The sequence below is a fragment of the Parasteatoda tepidariorum genome, chromosome 6 (genome assembly GCF_982258835.1).
Source record: "Parasteatoda tepidariorum strain Cologne lab strain chromosome 6, Ptep-v5.0, whole genome shotgun sequence".
Taxonomy (NCBI): Eukaryota; Metazoa; Arthropoda; class Arachnida; order Araneae; family Theridiidae; genus Parasteatoda; species Parasteatoda tepidariorum.
In genome coordinates, this window is record NC_141760.1 from 31,866,775 (window position 1) to 31,892,167 (window position 25,393).

At 27.6% G+C, this 25,393-nt stretch overlaps 1 protein-coding gene across 1 annotated transcript in view; it reads right to left on the reverse strand.

Annotated features, from left to right (window-relative positions):
• Nucleotides 1–3,135: 3,135 nt before the first annotated feature.
• LOC107453108 (voltage-dependent calcium channel subunit alpha-2/delta-1) overlaps nt 3,136–25,393 on the reverse strand; it is a 60,009-nt gene continuing 37,751 nt past the window's right edge. Inside the window, exons 26-39 of the mRNA XM_043044668.3 lie at nt 23,620–23,682; nt 23,472–23,534; nt 22,433–22,536; nt 21,810–21,899; nt 21,485–21,570; nt 19,315–19,389; nt 17,183–17,253; nt 16,331–16,406; nt 16,193–16,251; nt 15,737–15,763; nt 15,498–15,653; nt 12,777–12,892; nt 6,407–6,489; nt 3,136–3,273 (exon numbers count right to left, since the gene is read on the reverse strand). Of these exons, the coding sequence (XP_042900602.1) occupies nt 3,142–3,273; nt 6,407–6,489; nt 12,777–12,892; nt 15,498–15,653; nt 15,737–15,763; nt 16,193–16,251; nt 16,331–16,406; nt 17,183–17,253; nt 19,315–19,389; nt 21,485–21,570; nt 21,810–21,899; nt 22,433–22,536; nt 23,472–23,534; nt 23,620–23,682 (1,201 nt within the window). The 3' untranslated portion in view covers nt 3,136–3,141. The remainder of the gene's footprint in view (nt 3,274–6,406; nt 6,490–12,776; nt 12,893–15,497; nt 15,654–15,736; nt 15,764–16,192; nt 16,252–16,330; nt 16,407–17,182; nt 17,254–19,314; nt 19,390–21,484; nt 21,571–21,809; nt 21,900–22,432; nt 22,537–23,471; nt 23,535–23,619; nt 23,683–25,393) is intronic.

The following is a 25,393-nucleotide window of genomic DNA, read 5'->3' on the forward strand; positions in this document are numbered from 1 at the left end:
AATTTACTAATAAGGAATTTAAACAGCACAAAATTAATTGTTTTAGAAGATTAGAGAAACTATAAGCACATAATGTTATAACATATTTAACTTGAGTGTGGATTATTACACCAAAGCTATTATACAGCTAGTTTACAGATGCTATTTATAGCTTAATATGTCTGTAATATAAATTCAATCCAAAACAAAAAAACTTTTTTTAATATTTACATTAAATAAATTGTCAAATAAAATACTTCCTTTATCCCTAAATAATTATCTTCATTTATTTCAAAAGCAACTTTATTTAATTAAGTTGCATAGTTAATTTAAAAATATGCAAATTATATATATCATCTGTAATAGTTTCTTAGTTTATAAATATTCATTAAAGAATCTTATTGTCATAAAATATTTAGATACGCAGGAGCGTGCTGGCAAAAAATTTGATATCTAACTTCTCTAAGATTCAATATCTTGCATTAAAATACTTTTTAAAATATATTTCATTTACAAAAAGAAAATATATCTAGAATTGAACATAAAAAACAGAAATATATAATTATAAATTAGCAATTACTGATTAATAATATTCAAAGTACTTTCTTGGGGTTCAGTCAAAAGCTTAATAATGTACACATTGGAGTAGCAGTCAAGCTTTCAGTAAAGTCCGAAGCCAGACAATTGAATTCACAGTTCAGGGCAAACCATATGAATTTTTAATCTACAAGTTTTCCTGAATTTTATTAAAGAATAACTATAATACAGAAGATTAATTAACACAATCCTTATATCAAAAAATCAAATGAATTTATTGCAAAATGTATCTGACAATTACTGAAGGACAAAGGTAGTATCACATTAAATACAGGTGTTTTGAAATATTTACAGTAAATAAAAATATTTAACTAAAAATAAATCAATAGAATCTAATATAACTAAAAATATATCAATAGAATCTAATAAATAAAGAAAAAAAATCACAGAAATTCATTTTTTTAGTTACAGCTAGGCCACATCTTCTGTAAAGCTCACACTATTGACAGCAAAATTTAAGTACAGAGTGCGAAGAAGAGATTTATGCAGCCTAAATACCTCTCCTTCAATGAGAGTTTCATAGTTTGCAAAATTGAATCTAAAAACGTGCAAATATCATTACAAAAAGCAGTTAAGCAGGCCTTATTCTGCCACAGAATTTATTAATTTTTTAATCCAACACCATTTTCAATATATCACTTATTTACATTATTTTTCTAATAACTGAAAAATTGTTTAAACGCTTCTTCATTTTCATAAATATAATAAAAAAATATTATTTTTTTTTCAAATGGATGTTTTTGTTAAAACTAATTACGTGTAGGCTACAAAACCAGACAAGATCAGTTCACTTCCTAAAAACTAACTTTGCACAGTTCTTTGTTTTAGTATCTCATCATAATTAACTTGTTCCCAATCTCAAAAATCTTAAATTTTACTTTACATTTTATACATTACTTTGGAACCGAAAAATACCTAAAATATTAGGAAAATAAAATAAAAATTCCTGCCCAAACTGATATTAATGAATGTCATTAATTTTTAGTAAATATTAACACATTCACACAGTTGCTTTGATGAATGTCTGGAATGTTTGTTACATGATTATTTATTTGTGTAAACTGAGCAATGACCCTTAATCTTATAAAAACATCAGTGTAGGGAATATCAAGTAATGTAATAATGGAAAATTTTCATAAAATTAATCAAAAGATATGGTTATTATAAATAATAATCAAATTAACCAGCTAAAGTGTGTGGGCCATTGTCCCTTATTTCTTACAATGATGTTTTTATAAAGTTAAGAGCCATAGCCCAGTATGAACTTACACAGTATACCTCATATTGATGATTTTGTATGATCTTTTGCAATTGGATATCAATATAAAATAAATTAATATGTATCATATGTAACAAACATCGTATGTAACAAATATTTTGGACATTCACAAATGTGACTATGTGAATTTTAACACTGCCGGTGAATGAACATCACAATTTAGACTTCCAGCAACATAAATGTATGTATATAAGTATGTATACATAAAGAAAATAAATAAAAACATTTTTCATTGTTCATTTTCTTAAATGAATGTAGCTTTTTTTTTAAAAAAAAAAGACAGAAAACATTTTTTTATTTAAATTAGAATAAAAATGCACGGTTCGAGTTAAAATCTGCCCATTTTAAATTTTCAAAAGAACTAAAAAATATTTTTTTTTTAAATAATGAAAACTAATATAAGAACTATGAAACACAATAATGATAGATGTATTTTGTTGTTCCTGCAAAATTGCGAGAAAACTGATCGAGCTAGCGGGGCCAAACAACTTAAATAAAAACAGACATATGTGGAAAAAATAATGGAAATCCTGTGCCGAATAGGACCAGCATATCACAAAGAAAAACTGAATAAACTGCTTCCTATTCAGTCTGAATTCGGAACTACGGAAATTATCAGTTTCACTTTGATAAGGAGATTGTTTTAGTGCACCTATATTTATCATGTATGTGTATATTTATGTATTATCATACATATATGTTTTCATATATATATATATATACATATAAATGTCTCAGAAAATATTAAATGAAAAATTATAAAATAAATAAATAAAAGAGAAATATTAAAAAAATACTCAATTCTTACTACTTCAGTTTTTATACCTTAAGAAATAAATGCAAGAAAATGTATTAATTTACAATAAATGCTAAGTTTACATAATGTAATAAAGGGATTAAATACAAATCACGCATAAATAAGAAAAGAATATATTCAAAACTCATATAAGTAAGAAATGGATAAATCTGAATTGCGCAGAAATAAGAAACAAATAAAGTCAAATTGTATATAAATTAAATGCAATAAAATTAGCATTGCATAAAAAAAACACAATTGCACATATATAAGAACTCAATAAAATCAAATACCATATAAATATAGAAAAAAAAATTCTTCAAGTAACACATAAAATAGATAAAAACTATAATTATACATAATAATGAACTTTTTTTCATTAGGTTTTTTAATCACAACCCAGCTTTGTTCTCATGCACTTTGTATATACACATACAAGATTAGGTAGAGGACTTTTGGTGGAACACTTCAATTTCTTTTCCTATTTTATTCAGTGTGCATACAAAAAACCCTCTTCACTGTAAAGTAATTTTGTGACGAGCAATAAACTTATCAATTCGATTAGTAGAGCTAAATGAGGTAAAGCTAAAGTACCCACAGCACCACATTCGGAACTGTTCTCCTGTAAAATAAACATACAGAACGTAAATTGATGTAACAATCCAACAAACACATATCGACAATTAAAGTCATTATTACAAAATTACACAGGATGGCGGCAAGAAGTAAAAATTTTTAACTATTCACATTAATATTCGGAAAATAAATACGTAAAATAGTCTCAAAAGAAGCATTTAGTGTAAACAAGTTCAACCCTCAGTCTCACCTTTGGTGGGAGAGGTTGAGGGCAAAATTTTTTTTTTGAATAGATACCCCCTTTATTTTTTATTGAACTTTATGTTCACTTCATGCTTATTAATTTTTTACTGAACTTATAATTTTTTTATAGAACTTTTTTTTTCAAGAAAATAGCAGGGGTGCAAAAAAATCTCCAAGCATTAATTTTCCTCAGGACACTTTTTTTTTAAAAAATTTTCCTTAAAATTATAGCACTTTTTAATTACAATAATTATTTCAAAATATTTTTAAAAAGCAAAATTTGTATATTTTTAAAATTTTTTGATAATTTTTTCTTTAACAAGGAAGAAAAAAATTGATTTTACACAATTGTTGAATAAACTAGCAAGCGTGGTAAAAATAATATAAAACTATTTTGACTTAGTAATAATTTATAAAACTAAATTTAAGGTCTCATTTATAAACTTACAGAATTCAAACTAATTAATAAGCACATTTGCATGTATTACATTTAATGTAACAGAAAGTATTCTTTTTTTTTTATATAGTAAGTTGATATTGCAGAAGGAATTAAAATGAACTTTAAAAATTCATATTTTATAATTTAAATGATATGAATGTTTATTGTATTAGATGAATTAAAATGTATATTTTAATATTTAAATGATGATTTACTTTTCTATACTTCTTATGCTTTATTTGTGTAAATACTGCATTTTAATTTAGCAACAAGATTTAAAAATCTTCCACAAAATCAAATAGTCTTTTTAATAAAAAAGAAAACACAAACATTCTGAAATTGTTTAAAATAAATGCTTATGCATCATCAATAAATTAATAAATGCTTATGCATCAATAAATTATCTTTCTTTCTACTGGAACATTTTTTGACAGGGAAGAAATTTGTAAAACGTGAAATTTTTATTTACAGTAAAATATTAATTAATAATAAATATTAATAACAAAATAATATTTTTTATTTGCCTAAATTTCTCCTAAACCTCAATTACACAATCAATATATTCTGCTCTATTGGTAAAAAGTATTCCAATTTGACTTAATGTTACATTTTGGTTTACAGATGAAGTTTAAGAAACAAACTAAGTATGCTGGATAATTATAAAATCTATCTAATAACATAAAACTTAATCCCAATATAAGCGTAACTGCTAATACTCCAAGATTACTAAAAGTTAAAATTGTAAATTAAAATTATTGTGAATTTCCTAGAAAATATTTGGTTCCTCAATCGCATTTTTTAAATTACTATTCAGACTTTCCAGCAGTTTCAAGAATGAATATCTAAAAATCATAAATTGGGCACCCTGTTTAAACTCTTAGATTTTTTCTCCTTTTTGTGAAGTAGCTTACTTCTTTAAGAAGAAATTTTCTTTAAACACTTTAGAGTGCTTTAATATAAGTTATATATAATTTTAAAAAAGAGCAGTATTTGATTTACATGGTGAATGCAAAAGAAATTTGGTTAACTAATATTGACTAACGCAAAGGAGTACTATTAAGCAGTTATATTAAACAGTCTATTAATTTATCAACAATTCTATTCTTCAGTTTGATACACAGCTTTAAATTTTAAAACAATTTAACCCTCTGTTTATGATACTTAGCATGTTGAAAACCTGTTATCTGGTCCATCAGTTACCTGAACATCAAAATGAAATTCTTGGAACAACTTTCATCAAGAAATAACAATTACTTTATGTATATCATCATAGACATTGATGATACTTTTCTTCATACTATAAACAGGAATGAGAGTAGTCAGAAAGTCTAACAGAGGGAATGCAAGGATAAATATACATATATGTATAAGTAGAAGCTATGGACATCCAAACATTTGACAAAAAAAGTGTGATTTTTAAACCATGTGATTATAAATCCCAATGATTAACTTTAAAACTGTATGAATATGAATCACATGCATGATTTTAAAATCGTGTGAATAAGTATTGCAATATTTGATTTTAAATTGAGAGAATATGAATCCCAATATGTGGCTTTTAAATCACGTGAATATAAAACTCTATATCGAATACAAAAAATGCGAAAATACAAATCATGATGAGTAATTTTTAGATCGCGTAAATACGAATCCAGATGCATAATTTTTAAATCATGTGAATACAAATCCCAATGTCAAATTTTTAAATCATGAATAAATACGAAAATCGAGGTTTGATATTACAATCGCATAAACCAATCATGACATTGGATTATAAACTCGCATGAATACGAATGGCTCTATAGGGTTTAAAAAACGCGTAAATACAAATCGCGATATTGGATTTGTAAACTTTGTAAATAAGAATCGCAATGTACGATATTTAAATCGCGTGAATAACAATCCAATGTGCATCTTTGTCAGTGTTTGATACTAAAATCGCTTGAATAAGAATCGAGATATTAGCAGATTCTGGGCTTGGGATTTCTAAAAGGCTTGTTTGTATTGTTTTTTTTTTTTTAGATATAATAAATAAAAATTTACAAGATTAATTGAATGAGCAAATAAATATTTTCACCGCAAATCCACCACCATTTTTTTAAAATTTCGTTTGCTTTTGCACCAGCAAACAGGGTGCAGGGACCTCTGAATTACGAAAATATTAGCTATCTAGTGGACGGGTAAAAATACAGAAAATCTTATTTTCTGCGGGTAAAAGTGGAGAAAATAGCAAAAATAAGTAAAAATGCAGAAGGGTTAGCTGTTATGACGTAGTTGGAATTTTTTGTTTACCTTTGAAAATCGGAATATTTAATTTCAGCGAATGAATATTTATATATATATAAAAATAAAACTTTTAGAGAATTGGAGTTTTTGATACAAAGGCTGAAATTCGAGAGATAAAAGGTATAACCTGCTAAAAAGCGGAAAAATCTCACCCCTTCATAAACTTTATGTTTCATGGTAAAATAAGGTTGGAAAGATTGCAAATACTTACATCTTGACTGAAGGAAAAACATCTGTCTATTCTCCTTCGATACCTCAAAGGACGATCACAAGAACTATTTTCAGTATTAAGCACTAAAAACAAATAAAACGCTAGTTAGCAAAAAAATTTTAATATAAATACATAACAACAGTAACATTTCTAAGCATATTTTAAGCATATTATATATAATATATATATATTAAAACATATTTTGTGTGATACCTTAAGTTTAATATAACCATAATTTTGCTGAGATACAATGTGGTGTTTATAATTTAAAACATTAAACTTTGGTATGTGCAACATATCTAATGGGGTGGCCTGTTCAGAGATTGTTTTTTTTTACTACTTGAGCTTAAAAATTTATTTTGTTGAATTGATTCGCCAAAAATGCCATTTGTCATTCAGAATAATAACTAAAGAATAATGAATAATTATTGAAAATCTTCCTGAATAATGAATAGAGATTTATTTATTAGTTAGAAATATTTTGAATAAAGAATAAATCATTCATTATTTTCAATCATCATTCTTTATTCATCAGTCAAGAATAAGTGAATAATTTCAATGCTCAACAGAAATAATGGGCACAGAATACTCTAATTGACTGATTGATATGCATACGTAGGTACATGTACAAATATTGTATGAGTTTAAAATATATCCATGTATGAGCAATTGTTGGTATGCTACGTATACATATATACGTCTACATACATACAAACTTACATGCTTTGCGTGCATATTTTAACATGTACTCAAAATGATTTGCAATTCCGACCAATAGCATGTAATCTTATTCGTATATTTATATGCATATTTTCGTAAGTTATTTCTGTGGTTAAAAGTTCTCATTTAATAAACCAAACAATAGTAAACTAAACAATTGATTTACAAATACAATTTATGCATTGTTTTAAAGGTATACAATTACCTACAATCCCTAATTCAATGTAATCAAGTCTATTTGAAATTATGATTAAATCTAATCGTGTTGTAATTATATATATCACAATAACAATTTAAGATTACCTGTAATTGTTAGATTATGATAACATGTAGTTATGATTTCTTGCAATCTTACTTTATGATTACATTAAGTCACGATTACTTACAATGCCAGGGCTTGACTATTTGTAAATCTGATTATCTGTAATCACTTTTTATTGTGATTATAAATAATCATAACCGCTTGCAATGAGAAATAACAATTATTTGTCACTGTGATTACTGTAATGGATGCACAACTTGCAATGAAAATGACATAATGCTTGCATTTTTCACTGATTATGCAAGATTTTAGAAAAATTAGCCATGACAAATGAATTTATTCATCAATCATTATTCAAATTTGCATAATGAATGATGAATAATAACTAAATTTGCATATGAATAATCATTCAGAATAAATTTACTCTGACTAAATTTAGCTATGAATAAAATTTCCATGAATGATGCCCATCACTGGTAACAATAACTACACTGATGTAAAAGTGTGCACGTGAACATTAATTATATTCTTATTACATATTTAGTATTCCATGTTTTGGCAACAGCAGTTCTTGTGTACGAAATAGATTTTGAGTTTTTAGAATAACGGTGTGCGTAAATTTTAATAAAAGTATTGTTTTGTTTTTCTTTTAAAAGTTGTTTCTTACATTATCAGAAGTGGGATAAACAGGCAACTGTAATTAATTTTGAGTTTTGAGTTTGAAATGGCATTTTTATCGCGACTTCGTAAAGATCAGTTACGTTACATAGCTAATGAGTTATCTGAAGATGCTTCGTCTACCACTTTGAAAATCCCTGACTTGAGAAAGTTAATATTGAATAGCGAGAATTACGATGAAGAAATGGTTCGAGGAATGGTAGAAAATTTAGTTGAAGACGCCGAGCGCCTTCGTCAAGAAGAGAAAGAAAAAGCCGAGCGCCAAGAAGAGAAAGAAAAAGCCGAGCGCCTCCGTCAAGAAGAGAAAGAAAATGCCGAGCGCCTTCGTCAAGAAGAGAAAGAAAAAGCCGATCGGGAACATGAATTGGAACTCAAGAAGTTAGATATTGCTGCTAAAACTTCAGAAGTAGTCGAAACTGAAGTAATAACATCGTCGCCAAAAGTTGATTGGCAGTCACAACTGAGAAAGTTTTCGACGAGTAATGAGGATATCAGCCTTTATTTAGTACATTTCGAGAGAGTAATGAAAAGAGTACAAATGCCAAGTACATTGTGGATGGCATGTTTAATTAACCAGTTACCAAGTGAAATTGTCCAAATGATAATGAGAGAACCAGAAGAACAGTCAGAAAATTATGACTATGTTAAATCTCTTCTGCTTAAGTGCTACAGACTAAGTCCTGAAAAATTTAGACAACTTTTTTATTCTCATGAGAATACTGATGGAAAGTCATGGAAAGAATATTACCACGAGCTTGAAACGTATTTTAATGGGTGGACTGCAGGACTTAAAATAAGTAGTTTTGAGAGTTTAAAAGACCTGATCATCACAGATCGAATGAAAGCTCGGGTGCCGCCAGATATACGAGAACGTTACTTGGATCAGTGGACCAATATAATTTCACCCTATACATTAGCTGAAAAGGTAGATGAATTTATTGAACTCAAAGATGTTTTTAAGAATCATATTCAGTATAATAATAAATATAGTAACAATAAGTTTTTGAAAGAAGAAAATATCGCCAAGGGCAAACAAACAGAACCAAGTCGAAGTACAACTAATAATCAAACTGTTTGCTACAATTGTTATGATACCGGCCATTTTGCCCGTGATTGTGTAAAGCCAAAACGTCCAAAGTTTTGTACTGCCTGCAAAACAGAAGGACATGGTACAAAGGAATGTCTAAAGAGAGCGTCTTTCCAATTAGTCAATGCAGTTTCGTTTTTACCCAGTTCCAGTAATAGTACAACGAAGAATATTATCATAGAAGAAGTAAATACTAGTGCTCTTATGGATGCCGCTGCTGATATATCTATGTTAAAATATAGTTTTGCACAGACGCTTAATAAAAATATTCATAAAAATATAGTTACACGAATTCGAGGTATTGGAGGTGTAAGGGAGTCACTAGGAATTATCATACTTAATGTGACTATAGACAGGGTAAAGCTGAAGGAAGTTCTGTTTTATGTAGTAACTGATGATACATTTGAAGGCCTGGATGTTCTCATCGGAAACGACATCATTGACTCACCCGAGATAATAATGGTTAGAAATCAAGGCAGGTCCAAGTTAGTTCACGTGGAAGAGCTGGATTTTTTGCATGATTTCCAGATTAATGAAATGCCTGATAGGGTTGTGTTGAAGACCCTCGAAAAGTGCGCGATTGAACCACGTACAGTTCAATTGGTAACTGTCTTCAGTGCATGCAAGTCTCAAAACGGATTTATTTCCTGCAGTGATCGAGATGGTCTAAGCAAGGATGTTACGTTTGCTATCCACGATGGTAAATCCCAAGTGCCCGTCGTGAATCCTAGTAGCGTAAAATTACAATTAAAGAAAAATCGTGTTATCTTGCGAGGAAATTTGGTATCTGAAAATAGTTACAATTCAATGGTTAAAGAAGATGCGGATTCAACCCCAGCCGTTTTATTAGCAAAAGAAATTGTGCGAAATCCTATCGATAGAGAATGTGTTAAAATTGGACCATCAATAAATAAGGAACAGCAGCAAATTTTATGCGATTTGTTAAATGAATTTAGGCTGTGTTTTGCTTTAAAACAAGATGAACTAGGATGCATTAATAATACTATAATGCGTATCATTGAGACACCAGGTAGTAAACCTGTTTCTCGTTCACCCTACCGAGCTTCGAACTACGAGAGACAAGTTTTAAGAGAAATCGTTCAAGAATTAAAAGATCAGGGTGTTATTCGTGACAGTTCTTCTGAATACAGTAGCCCTGTTTTGCTTGTATCTAAGAAAACTGGTGATCATCGTATGGTAATTGATTACAGACATTTAAATTCACAAACTATTAAGGATAAATTTCCATTACCCTGCATCGATGATTTGCTTGAAAGACTGTCTGGTTTTAGTTTATTCTGCATCCTTGATGCATGTCAAGGATTTAATCAGATAGCAATGGATGAAGAATCCTCACGAAAGGCAGCTTTTACAACCCCTGATGGACATTATGAGCCTACATGTTTGTTTTTTGGCTTATCGAATGGACCACCTGTTTTTCAGCGAGCGATGTCATTAGCTTTGAGTGATTTGCTTTGGAACGGTGTATCATGTTATATTGACGATATATTCTTCGGTTCAATTGGCTTTGATGATATGATAGTGAAGCTTCGACAAGTACTGAGAAAAGTTGCTAAAAGCTGGTGTAACACTGAAGCTATCTAAATGTGAATTCGGAATGTCAGATATTGAGTATTTGGGATTTGTAATTGATAAAAATGGAATACGACCAGGTCCAAGAAAACTTGCTGCCATTGCTGAATACCCCGCTCCAAAGACTAAAGATGAATTGCGTCGTTTTCTTGGCTTAACAAGTTTCTTTCGCCGATTTATAACACGATATGCTTCAATTGCTGAACCCCTCACAAGGATGCTAAAGAAAAATTCATCGTTCACATGGACTGATGATCAAAATGTTGCTTTTGAAAACTTACGTTCTAAATTAGTATCGAGACCAGTGTTGAAACTATTTGATCCACGCGATGAAACTGAATTACACACTAATGCAAGTTCTGTTGGATTAGCTGGAATGCTCTTGCAGCGAAATAAGTCTAGTGCTTTTCAGTTAGTTTATTCCGTAAGTCGCCGAACAACTCCTGAAGAAGAAAAGTATCATTCAAGTCGTTTAGAACTGATAGCTGCGGTATGGTCAATGACTAGACTTCGTCCTTTGTTGTTGGGTTTGCAATTTACATTAGTCACCGATTGTTCAGCAATAACATACTTGAACACGCAAAAGAACATTAAACCCCAGGTAGCGAGATGGACTGAACTGTTGAGCGAATTTAATTATAATGTTAAACACCGAGATGGTACTAAAATGGCTCATGTAGATGCCCTTAGTCGTTCACCAGTCGAAGAAAGAATTTGCACACCATTACATGAAATAGACATTACGAGTCCTGTAGAACTAACAAGAGAGCCTACGGTATTTTACATCTCTACTGAAGAAGACAGGGTAGCCCTCATACAAGCTCAAGATCAAGATTTGCAAAAAATTGTATTTTCCTTAAGAAAAATAAAGACAAATAGATCACAAGAAGAAAAACAACTAGCCGATAATTTCGAGTTGATTAACGGAATACTTTATCGCCTCCATTATGAATCAGGTGATAGAAACAAGACACGAAAGTTGTTTGTAATGCCAAAATCAATGAGAAAGTATCTTGCTGTTCGTTTCCACGACTTTTCTGGTCATTTTGGAGTTGAGAAAGTAATTCAAATGATATGTCAACAGTTTTGGTTTCCTCGTATGGCAAGTTATATCAAGCAGCATATACGACAGTGCGTCGTATGTGCATTTACAAAAGTACCAGGTGGGAAAGCTCAAGGTAAACTTAATGCCATTCCACCTGGTAGTCGCCCATTTGAAGTTGTGCATATGGATTTCCTTGGCCCATTTGTAACAAGTTCAGCTCGCAACAAGGAGCTTTTGGTTTTTGTCGACAATATGACTAAGTTTGTGCGCCTTCGTCCATGTCCTAGTTGCTCAACTAAAAGCGTTTTGAAGTACCTCGATGAATTTACTGATGATTTTGGTTCTCCGAGGCGAATCATTACTGACAGAGGGAGCTGCTTCACGTCCTCGGCGTTTGAAGGCTATTGTAAGCAATTAGGAATCAAGCATACATTAAATTCCAGTCAAAGACCACAAGCTAATGGACAAGTTGAACGCATCAATCATATACTTATTCCAATGATATCTTCCAATGTCCAAACGGAATCTCACAAGGATTGGGATAAAATATTACCAGAAGTACAACGGTGTATTAACTGGTCTCCGAGTAAGTCGACTGGAAAACCCCCTTTTGAACTCTTGTATGGATACACGCCAGTAAAGCCTGGATATTTTCCTCAAGATCTACTACCAACATCAAAAAAGTGTGCACGTGAACATTAATTATATTCTTATTACATATTTAGTATTCCATGTTTTTGCAACAGCAGTTCTTGTGTACGAAATAGATTTTGAGTTTTTAGAATAACGGTGTGTGTAAATTTTAATAAAAGTATTGTTTTGTTTTTCTTTTAAAAGTTGTTTCTTACACTGATTTAAATGTAAATTAACAATTCATTTACTAAAGAAAAATTTTATTTAAAAAATACCACTTAAAGGAATATAAGTTTGCCTGAATGAAATTAAACTGCATTTAAATTATAAATATGAGATATGAATTTGTTACCTTCTTCCTTGGCTTGTAGTAATGGCGGGACATAATCACAGTAGAGAGGAGCACAAGGCTTTGTTGACACAATAAGTACAGCATTCATCTGTCCAACTTTAGCCAGAGAATAATGTCTAAAGGCGAGAAACATTGTCATAAATATGTCTGTCATAAATATGTATACTTAAAATTAAAGTAACAGGTTTTAAAGACTGATAGAATAACAGGTTGGCCACTCAAATCAGATTTCAAATTTCCCTGATTTTTCCAGGTTTTCCAGATAAAAATTTTAAAATTTCCAGGTTTTTGTTTCTTTTTTCTTATAAAGTGTAGGATGTGTACTAGAAAAGTGTCTAGATTATAAAATATTTTATTCAAAATGTTATTTTTTTATATATCATCTTGAAAAAAATAATTTATTTTGACAATTTGGCAAGATTTTTTACTTATTTTTTAATGTTTTGGTACAAAATTTTGAATCAAAAATCATATATAGACCAACAAAAGAGTAAAATTAAATATTAATATATAGTTAGTTCTTAAAAAAACCTTTTTTAAAAAAAAATTAAAATATGTTATAAAAGGTTAAAATGAAATAGAAAAAATTAGTATTAATGCAACAATTGTAACAATTTGTCGACAAACATTGCTGTTAGCGATTGTAAAAAAATGTGTGATTGGTTGGTTTGCTGAGAAAAAATAATTTACAATTTTCTTTGAATGGGAGTACAAAAGCTTTCAGAAAAAGAGCGCAATATAAAATCTATTATTAAATTAAAACCAACTAATTTTTGGAAAATTTAATGAAGTTAAAAATACAATAACATTTTGTCAAAATAAAAAAAAATTACCACCAAAAGGTCGGAACAAACTTTAGCCATAATTGGTTTCAATCCAAGGACAGAATTTAAAAACAGAAGCTAATATCCTAATCCCTTCTTCCACCTCCACCAGAGTCTGTCCTAAATTATACAGTCCCATAGCGGTCAAACGTTTCTACATTCGTTTAGCAACCGTGGAAAAATTTTATGTGGCATTCTAGTTTGACAGAGCTGTAATGAAGCAAATTTTGATGCAAACAAAGTATCGCTTAGTTGATGATATTTCAACTGTTTGGCGATACATTTCTGTCTAAAAAAAGTGGGTATAATGGATGAAGTAATTTAAATTGAGAAAATTAGTAAATAATTTAAAATAGTGAAATTAAAAAAAATTATCAGAGCAAAAATTTCCAGCTTTTCTTTAAAATTCCCTGATTTTTCCAGGTTTTTATTCAGTATAAAAAAATTCCCTGATAATTCCAGGTTTTCCAGGTGGGTGGCCACCCTGAATAATATTTTTTTTGTAACATAGTACCTAGACAGAACCTTCCCAATTGCAGAAAAGTAATTAAACAAAAAAATCCACCTTTGAAATGATTTTATTTTAAGATTATGAATTGATTTTCGTAGATCATTCATAAAGTAAATGAAACATTTACCTTTTAGTTACCAAACTATTAAAAAAATAATCAAAAATGTGAAAAACTATTTGCTTCCATTAAAAATGTCTATTTTACATATTTTTATTAACATGTAATATTTCTTTTAACATTTTTCATAAAGTTTTTAATTTGTGACTTACACTACATTATAAAATTTTAACTAAAGCTAAGCATCAAATACTTTGTCTTATAACTAGTTGAAAATGTTAATGAATCAATAAAAAATTATAAAGGACATGCTTGCAAAATTAATAGAGATAGAAAGCTGCGAATTGAGTAATGAAATTGAGGAATCATAAAATTGTGTCCACAAATGAAATATCAACAACTACATAGTTCAATAGATGATGATAAATTTTAAAAAAATTTAGTGTTATCAACTGTTGTTGTCGTCGGCCATTAAGGAAAAAGGAGAGCGATTGTTTTTGTTTTTCAGTGGCGCCATCCAGTGACCGACACATTTAACATGCATAAGTCACCATTTACTGCACGGGAAGCTTTTGGTCAGCTGGATTTGAACTTCTGTTCTCAAGAACAAGTGTCCAGCGTCCTGCCAACCACACTATCCTGGCCTGTGCTCTCAACTAATAATGATAAATAGAAAAGTGATATTACAGGGTATGGGATATTGTGTTCTGTTATGGGAATAACATAAGTGGAACTTATAAGTCCTGCCAGTACACAAAGGTTTAATAAGGCCATTTTACCTTAAGATAATGGGAAATGACTGGCACAATATTTCCAATTGTCTCATAAAAGTTGTAAGATTGTAACATAAAAGAAATTATAATAGGGTAATTCCATCATTAACAAACATCATATTTGCAGGATTGAAATGCATACGATAATCGGTTAAACAGAAATCAAGCGGCTCAGATAATTCTTAACAAAATAACTTTTGGTGTCATTTACAATTAATCCAATTTACAAAAATCCAATTTTAAGAAATTTAAAATTATTTTCCAACAATTAAAAAAATTGCTGATACAGACATATCACTACAGTTGTAACATCAGATTTTAATTTTTAAAAATGTTTTAAACGTTCTGAGAAATAGAGAAAACGTAAATAATATTAAGAATTATTTAAAAAAAACTATCTGAACTGCTTGACTTTTTTATTGAGTCACATGCTTTTAAAGTCTACAATTATGAAAATCATAATTGTAGACAGTAAGTATTACATGCTTATGCAAATTATAGTAAGCATTACAATAATTTGTGATGTATATAATAAATATATTTGCAGAACGTCACCTTGTGCAGTTATTGCAGAAGATGTCACCACTGTTGCTTCTACCCCATCTACCCCAGTAGTATTGAGCTTCATGTGTATTACAAGTTGTCTCGTTCGCAAGCTCATAAAACTCAGGCAAAGCTTCAGATCTTGGAAGTTTCCAAAACGAAAATAAACTAAAGAGAATTTCAAACCGATAAATAGATTTTTAATTATAATTGGACAGTAAAAAAAGTGTAACAATATAAAAACCACATACCTAAGAAACCAATACTTTAAATATGACCTGTAGAAAAGTAAAAAACGTTACATATTTTTCAATTAAAAAAAAAAAAAAAAAAAAAAAAAAAAAATATTTAAAGCTTTATGAGAGGTAAAGAAAAAAAAATATCTGATTTCATACCTAAATTTAAAAATTAATTTTCACAAAATGTAATTTTCTCAAAATTGGAAAAAACAAGCAGAGAATTATTTCGGGAGAAAGCTAATAAACTATAAAGAATTTTAAGATTTATATCATGGTTTCATCACAAAATGTAATCTGAGATTAATATTTGTTCATTAAATTTTGGTAAATGATAACTTATGCCTGTAAAAGTTGAATAACAAATCTAATATAATTTAATGAAATAAATAATGATAATTAATTTATTGCTGATAATGATTATTACAAAAGATAATATTGATGTAAAAGTAGAAATGGTTAAAAACTTACCAGGCAGCATAATCAAAAACCCAAGCAAAATCTAAAGCAGCAAATGTAGAATGGAAGGGCTGTAAAAAAAAAATACTAAAAGTTAGAATAAAGTACATCTTAAAGTAAAAAAAATTTTTAGAAAAAAAAAAGACTTACAATGGGAGATATTCTAAATCCAGCACTAACTTTAACTTCTTTTTTACAACGATCTTCATAGTTAAAATCTTCATTCCTAGAATTGCGTAATATTGATTTTTAAGAAAAATATGTAATTAACTTTTCTTAAGAAGTCAACAAATTAATTAATGGCAGATGATATAAAATGTCAGATGTTTAGATAATAAAAACTTGATTATACTACATTAAATGTACGCATAAGTAAATAAAATTAAATTAAATAATAAAATTACTGACAAATAAAGCATTTGAGAGATCCATTAAGTCAAATTAGACAAGAATTCTTAAACTCCTTTAAATCAAATAATGTTTTAAATTTTGATCAAAAACTTAGGAACTTACTTATCCAACAAAGCTTAGAAACTAATTTAATGAAAATTCAACTAATAGGTCAGTCAATATATATATATATTATATATATAAATATATATAATATATATATAAATATATATAATATATATATAAATATATATAATATATATATAAATATATATATAATATATATAAATATATATAATATATAAATAAATATATATAATATATATATATAAATATATATAATATATATATATAATATATATATATACATATAATATATATATATATACATATACATACATATATATACACACATATATATATATATATATATATATATATATATATATATATATATATATATATATATATATATATATATAAATAATATTTAATTAAAAACAAAATAATATGTGATTTTTAGTAAACATTTAATTTACTTAGCAGATTTAAAATTAATAAACATGTTTAACTAAAAATGTTATACTTTATATTCAAAAATATTTAGTATACCTTTCATAAATCTTCTTTTCATACAGTTCTAACATGATTTCTGCATCAATAGTACCGAGAAACTTTCCCATCTATCAAAAATTTACATACACTTAAAATTGTTTACAATAATACAGAAAGCAAATTATTTTTCATAAATAAATTTATTAATCTACTTATGAGTATATTACATTTAAAAGAGTTTTCATTTCAATTTAGCAAAATATATTAAAAATGTTACTAAACTTTAAAGGTTATTTAATTCAAAATATATATTCAGGACTGGGTATTTAATGTATGGCACATATACATGTAAACAATGTTCTTACAAAAAACAAAAATTTTTTTTTCAATGTGTGATTAATGAAATAACGTCATATTCTTCTCTTAAATTATTTCTGTCAGCACTTAATGCTTCTCCATTAAATGTTTTTATTTTATTTGTAAAATCAGAGATGACTTAAAAAAAAAATCTGAAAATAGAAATTCAAAAATGTTATGTGCAAAACACACTTAAAATAATTGACAAAAATATCTGAAATTTGAGCTAGGAAAGTTTATAAATGAAGCATATATCCATAAAATATTAAATCATGCACCAATATTTCTTATTATAAAGGTTATAATAAAAAATACCAATGCATGATTTTTAAATTACATAAATAAGAACCACAATGTGAGGTATTTAAATTGTGTTCATGCAAATCTTGGTGCGTAATTTAAAAATCATGTAAATATGAATTGCCATGTGTAGTTTGAAATCACGTGAATATGAATTTTGGCTATGCAGTATAAATGTTTTTTCTAATTGACCTAAATAGAAAGTGAAACGATTATAGGATATCATTAAATTTAAAGGGAAATTATTGTTGAATAATTTGTAGAATTTTTAGTTGATTTTATATTTGTTCTGTTGAAATAGTTTTGGATATAGAAGTATATGGTATCAGAACTAATAATTTTACAATATAAAATTCCAAAATAAGGTCAGATATCGTGTTGGTATTGATAAACCAGTATAAAGAACAAATAAAGAAATCAAAGTATAAAATTTTATACATAAGATTAAAACAAAAAAGTTAATAATAACAAGAGAAAATATTATTTTGGGTACACAGTTATAGACAAACAATTTTAACAAAAGTATAATTTATTAATTCCATTTATATTAAAAAGTAGAAAATTAAATACAGATTTTTTTTATTCATTGTGCAAACAAATGTCTATAATATGAATTTATAATTAAAATCATGAATCTCTGAATCTTATGCATCCTGATTGCCACAAACCAAAATTATCATAGATGATACTTAATATATTTCTTGTTAAACCTGGAAATTTTTAAACTTTTAACTTTTTTTGCAGAATCAATGTATGTATTAGCTTGACTGTGTACATAATTGTAAAATGATTGCTTTATTTATTTTTAGATAAGGTTTTTACTCACAAAAATTAATTCTGGCTCATCGAAGTTCTGTAGATCCATTATTTAAACAAGTAGTAATTTGCTACGACAAATACCATTAGAATGAATTTCTGTATTAACAATTCCCTCCAAATTTATTTTACTAAGAAAATCAGAAATATATGATTGCTAAAAAAAATACCCGAGTTATTTTTGTTATTTCGAGAAATGACTCAAACTTGCCAAACTCAGAAATTGAAAAAGCCTGATTTCTGTTTTATAATCATTAATTAGAGTAATATGCAAAGCAAACAAAGATTTAAAAAAATAATTAAACTATTCTTTAAATGAAATTTACCTAACTTATTTCTGTATCGTTAAAAATTAGATAATAATAAATAAATAATATTAATTAAAAGATTTCTAATTAATCTTTCAAAAATTTTTGTCCTATCTTTCTGTTGTTTACTTTTTTATTTTTAAGAGTGTAACCTCCACCTACAATGCCATCTATCATCAGTTTCCTGAACTCAGCAGTTGAGACTAATATTTCATTACTTATGCCACCACCTTCCCTTTCTTATTTTGTTAATCGCAAACAAAATTTGTGCTGTGGGTATTTATTTTTAAATAAAATAATTTCTTTACCCTAGCTTGGACCCTTTATTCAGCCAGCCCCGCACCACAAGACAACATTTTTAATGTATAATTCCTATTAATCAAATACAACTTATAATGTAATATTTACCACGTTCAAAATATCAGGTTGATTTGTTGTGATGATAAAAGCTCCATCATCAATAATATAACATACAATATTGTCCTAGAAAAATAAAAAATAATTGATTCAGAGGTTATTATTATTTTTTAAATAAGTCATACAATTTATTAACAAAGCAGGGTGAAAAGCTTTCTGCAAAGTTTTTTATGTTTAAAAAAAAGTCTAAGTAACTCTTGCATTTTTTGGCGTCTAAGTTGACTTTTGGAACAAGGAATGTAACGAATAGCGATATGGCCAAATACTGGATATTCGGCGGTCAAATAGCAACATTTTTTTAAAAAAAATAATTATTAATGAATTTTCATATAGATAAAAAGAAGTATAAATAGTTATATATTTAAATAAGTTTAGCCATTATTAAAAATATTTAAAACTTAGCTATGTTATTTGTATGAGGTAAAGGGGATAAAAAAACTATAATAGAAACATTTAGGATAATAAAAGCAATTAGACGTTAATATAATTAGAAATATTTTACATAAATAAAAAACTGAGTAGCTGCTATTATAAAAATTTAAAGTTGTAAAGTAGAAAAAAAGAAAAGAGAAATAGAAGAAAATATCCTCTTAATTATCAAAACAAAATTTTAATGATAAAAATATTTCCCGGAAAAAAATTAGCTATGGAACAATAATAGAGATTTAGTCTATCAGAAACTCTTTTAAAAATGCAGCGCTATCATTGAAATGCCCACAAAAAATATTAATATATAAAAAGCAAAAAAAAAAAAAAAAAAAAAATGATAATAATAATTCAAAAAATAAAAATTAATCTAAATTCTTGAAAGAAAATTTTAAAGCTAAACATCTCAAAAAAACAAATGATAATAATAATTCAAAAAATAAAAATTAATCTAAATTCTTGAAAGAAAATTTTAAAGCTAAACATCTCAGTTTTCTAATGACTGTATTTTCAAGAAAAAATGAAGAGTAAAGTATAATAGAAACCTTCTTAATTGTCGCGTCATAATAAAAACATTTATAAAATTGTTCTTTATGTTTAAATAAAAAATTTAGATGTTAAAAATCTCAATTTAACTTTTTCACATTGTCGTAGTTTTAGAAAAAAGTGATCATAAATCAATAAAGTTCATTAGAAAGGCTCTTTAAAAAATGCTGCGTCATAATAAAAATACAGATAAAAAAAGTTGATAAAAACAGACAAAAAAATTGTTCTTATCTCTAAAATGTAACTTAACACTTTTCTAGGTTACCTGTCTTACTGCACAGGAAAAAAGTGACAATAAAAGAATAAAGTCTATAAGAAACGCTTAAAATGGTGCCCTATAACTGAAACAGAAAAAAGCAAAAAGAACAAAAAAAAAGTTCTCAAAGTTCTTCATAAAAAAAAGAGTGTTGAAAAAATGATGGACTTGCCTGAACATAATTTAGAAAAAATCAACAGTACAAAACTTATGGTTCAGTATAAAGTAATATTGTTTCAATTCAAGTTTCACTTTTCCATTTGTCTTCTAGAACACAACAAGTTTCGGAACTAAACAAATATGTGTAAAAACTATTTCTAATATTGTATAGTAAAAAAAAAACAATCTTAGATTATTCTTAATTAAATCTATTCAAATTACTCCCCAAAAAATTTTTTGGCAAAAAAATACTTTGCTGAATATTAGGACGAAAAATTCGTTACATCCCAATTTTGAACTCCTAAATTGCAATGAAAGCTTGAAGCTAGATTTTAAACACTAAAAATAAATTTAGGCAGGAAGATAATTTTTTCTGTATCAATCAAAATATTGATAAAACAAAAGATTTTTTACACCATACCACACAACTTTCAAGTAGGGATCTGCGTTAGTTAAAGACACTTCATTAATAGTATGATCGCAAATATTTAAACTATGCTTCTTTTTAAAAAAAAAAAAAATGAAAAAGGCAGTAGTAAAAATAGAAATTGTTTGTATAATTAATTATTATTAAAAATTATTTTTCCATATTTCATATACAAAAATTATTTTTGCATATTAAACAAATTTTTCCCCCCACCAAATGTGAATACAGGAGTACAAGCAATAAATGTAAAATAGGGACTGAACTAATACATCATATCAACTTATAGATAGGAAAGTACCGTTACAGAGTTATAATGAATGAAGAACATAGAAACTAGTCAAACTTACTATATCATCACAACTATATGGTATACCAGCACCAGAAGATAGGAGATAGGGTTGAAGCCACAAGGGATCCACCATGACACCAACAACTATACAATATCAATTAATACATTTTTAGACTTAATAAAAAAAAGTTTTCAAATTGACATTTAAGTTAACACATTTTCAGATATGCTAGAAAAAGATCTATGCTCTCGTAGAGAAGGAGAAAAAAAACAAGCTTTACTGATTATTGCTTCTAAAATTAGATAAATACAAATACTAGTTTAAATTAAAAGTAAACTGTTCAAAGTAACAGCTAAATAACAAAAGATAAAAATAAAATTACCAGCAGGTTTATAGGTAATGCCACTGCGGGCAAAGGAAATAGTTTTCACAATAGTAACAACAGCATCAGTCTGATTAGCAGACACATCATCTATATCAGAAAATATAATACACAGAAAAATATGTTTAACACACAGAATATATATTATTTAAATAAAGACAAACATATAAATAAAATAATTACATAAAATCGTTTTATGTGCCATGAAAAGCTCAATGGTCTCATAGTTTTGAATTTAAAAATAAAATTGTTGAGGTGCATTTTTGAATATAATTGTATTTTTAAACATGTTTCATAATCACAAGTTAAAAAAATCAATAAAACTCATCATTGACTTGGTGGTATCTTTGATACTTATTTTAGGTAAATAAAAAAAAAGAAGAGAATTGTCTTTTTTACTGTAACGCCTGGTGTTGGGGCACTAACAAATACATAAACTTAATTGTAATCTATTTGCAGTTTTGATTATTTTGGCAGACATAAAATTTTTTGATGTGCTTGTTAATGTTCAATGTTGAAAAATATGTTTCAGCAAATAAATGGTTACAATATTTAAATACAAACATGACAAAAAGGTGTTAACAGTTAATAATCTGACCAATAATGAATTATCAAATACTTACATTCAGGTTCTGGAGGCAGGAGAACATAATCATCACCATAAAATGCTCTTTGAAATACCAAAGATCTGGATGGATTGAATTGGTCCCTCAAGTAATCACTGGCACTAAAAATAAAATATATATGAGGGGATTTTAATATTTGTAGTGGTAGTTATGCCACATATACACACAACAATTAATATCCATCCACTCATTGTACACATAGTAATTCAGTAAACTTTGAATGAATGGCAACGTTCCAATTTTTCAAGCTGTAAGTGTAATAGTAAGTTGAGTAGAGAACTTTTTTATACAAAAATAAGTCAGAAAGTTGCATTTAAAAAGAAAAGAAAATTCATCATAAAAAATTAAATTATATTAAATACTTAATTTGAATTATGGTTAGAATTAATCATTCAATCTAATCTATTTTCATTAAAATAATTAAGATCTCAATAACAAAGTCAAAGTTTAGTGAAACGATTTTTAAAATAAAATTTACACGGACAGAAGAAATAGCTTCTAATTGATAGTTATTTTCATCATGTCTCATTAATGGAATAAGTGTTTCATAAGTAGTAAATTCGTTTATAGTTTTATTTTCAAATTTAATTGTTGAAATAATTAATTTTTACAATCTCAACAATGAGAAGCAAATTTTGCCAAAGATTAAGCTGGAATGTTCTTTAAAGATCAGTATAATATAAGGCATATATTCCAGAAGGAAAACAATTAGTCTTACAAAATTTTCTTAATTAGTAAAAAAATGTAGTCATTATTTTCTATTCAATGTTAATGAAATAAAAAATTTCATCCAGATTTTTAAAATATGTAAACAATTTTTAAAAATTCTGAATGATATTTGGTAGAATTGGGTGATGAAAGAAAAACATTAGCTACTAGAATTTCTTAGATTATCTTCTAAATAACCATAAAAGGACCAACATCTGAAAAAAAATTGAGGGTTTTTATAATAGTTGAGGCTTAATTTTTAATAGCTTTCATTAAGTGTTTGCAGCTTTCCAGGGTACTTAAAAACTAGATGAAATATTTTACCCACCTGGGAGGGTAAATTCTTGTGAGACCTCCTTCTGTTTGGACAAAAGTACCTCTCACTTTATTTCTGAAATAAAAAAAAAAAAATCCAGTTACAGTAAACCGAAAAAAACTAACCATAAATAAATAAAAATTAAAAAAAAAATACAGACTGCGTTAAATGAAATTTTTGGTACAGCTTCCAATGTTTCGACTTCCAACGTTTGGTTGAATGACTAAAAATATTTTTGAATAAAAATTTTAGAATTAAACTAGTTACATACGTTTTAGAAACACTTATTTATTTACAGTATGCAGATAAATTCTTTACTCCCTCACTAATTTTTGCAAAAATAAACTGTTACAATTACCCCAAACAAAACTTAGTTTTATTCTACTTTTACAAAAACTTAATTTGCTTCAATAAACTCAAAACTTTTGGAGTTTTATTAACTTTTAAATTTGAATTAACATTTGACACTTAAAAAAAAATCCTTCACCCCCTAAAATAATTTTAAAGAAAAATTTCTATTTATAGAATTACGAGAAAATTACAATAGTGATATGCTCTTACTTACCCACCCTATGTAAAATTTTGACACATGAAAGTTATGTAAACACATCACTTAATTCATTTTAAAAGGCTTTTTAAAGAAACAGTCTAGTCACACCAATGTGAAGATCTGTCAAAAGCAAGAATGATAAAATTTGGCTGAGCAGGAAAAGATTAACGTTACAGGCCATACGTCCCAATAAACATGGTTCTACAGATTCTTGATTTGCTCTATGTTAGATTATGGTAAATTTATTCTTGTGCTATATAAAACACATACATAAAATGCAAGCAGTATGGCATGCAGCACTGTCCAGAAAGTAGGTGCAATTGAGCTGAAGAAAGAAAATTTGTGTATAGGGAGACACACTGTGCTTTCCAGAATATAGTGCTTTTCTTTAGATATTTTACACCATACACACCAATGTTGCATAATATGTCGGATGATACATATTATACGATTAGTTGGGAAAGCCATTTGGGGACATTGAGGACTGTTAATTGTAATACTAGCGTGCATAATCTAGACTGAGTTGCTGATGAGCAGCTGTCAGCAGGGATAAGAATTCAGATTATATTTTATTGAAAATTTAAAAAAAAAGAAGAAAGTAAAAGTGAAATAACACTGGTCTTCAAAATTAAATGAATACATTTTGTTGAATTACCTGAAAACAACTGAACGAAATGTAAAATAATTGTTTTGTTATAAAGATGTAGATCTTGCGTGTTGAATATGTAAGCGTATACTTAAGGATGTGCGAGTTGGAACTAAAGTAGAAATAGTATAAATACGCATGATAACATTCGCAGTCCTTCATGGCGATTGGCCACTGGTCAGAGGGATGAATGATTATTATAATACCGCAATTTCTGGTCAGTATAGGTACTTTACTATTTATTTGTTGTAACAACCCATGTCCAGCAACATTCACTGAACCGTCATTAAAGAGACTTGAAGTATTAAATGTTTCATTGTTCAAAGATAATTTTACTTTTTGTTATTAAATTAGAATAGTTTTATGTGTACTGATAGTTTTAAAACTAAAGCAACTTAAGAAGCATAAATAAATAAAAAACTTATAACTTAGCAGGGGTCTGTTCAGACATTTTGTGAAAGTTTCGTTTTTGTAAAATTGTGAAAAAATTACTCGTAATTTGTGAATATAAAATAAACGGTAAGTCACATTCTTTCATTAAGGGTCCTGATTTTGTGAATTTTTGCAAATAGGGTTCGTTATTGCAAAAAAACTTTTTTAAAGAGTTTTTAAATTGTACAAGCATACAAGATTATGCTCAACACTGTAAAATTATAATTAAAAAAATTAAATTTTAAATTATAAACAGCAATTGCTGTTCCTAAATTAGAGATGCAACATACAGATATTTGGTATTTA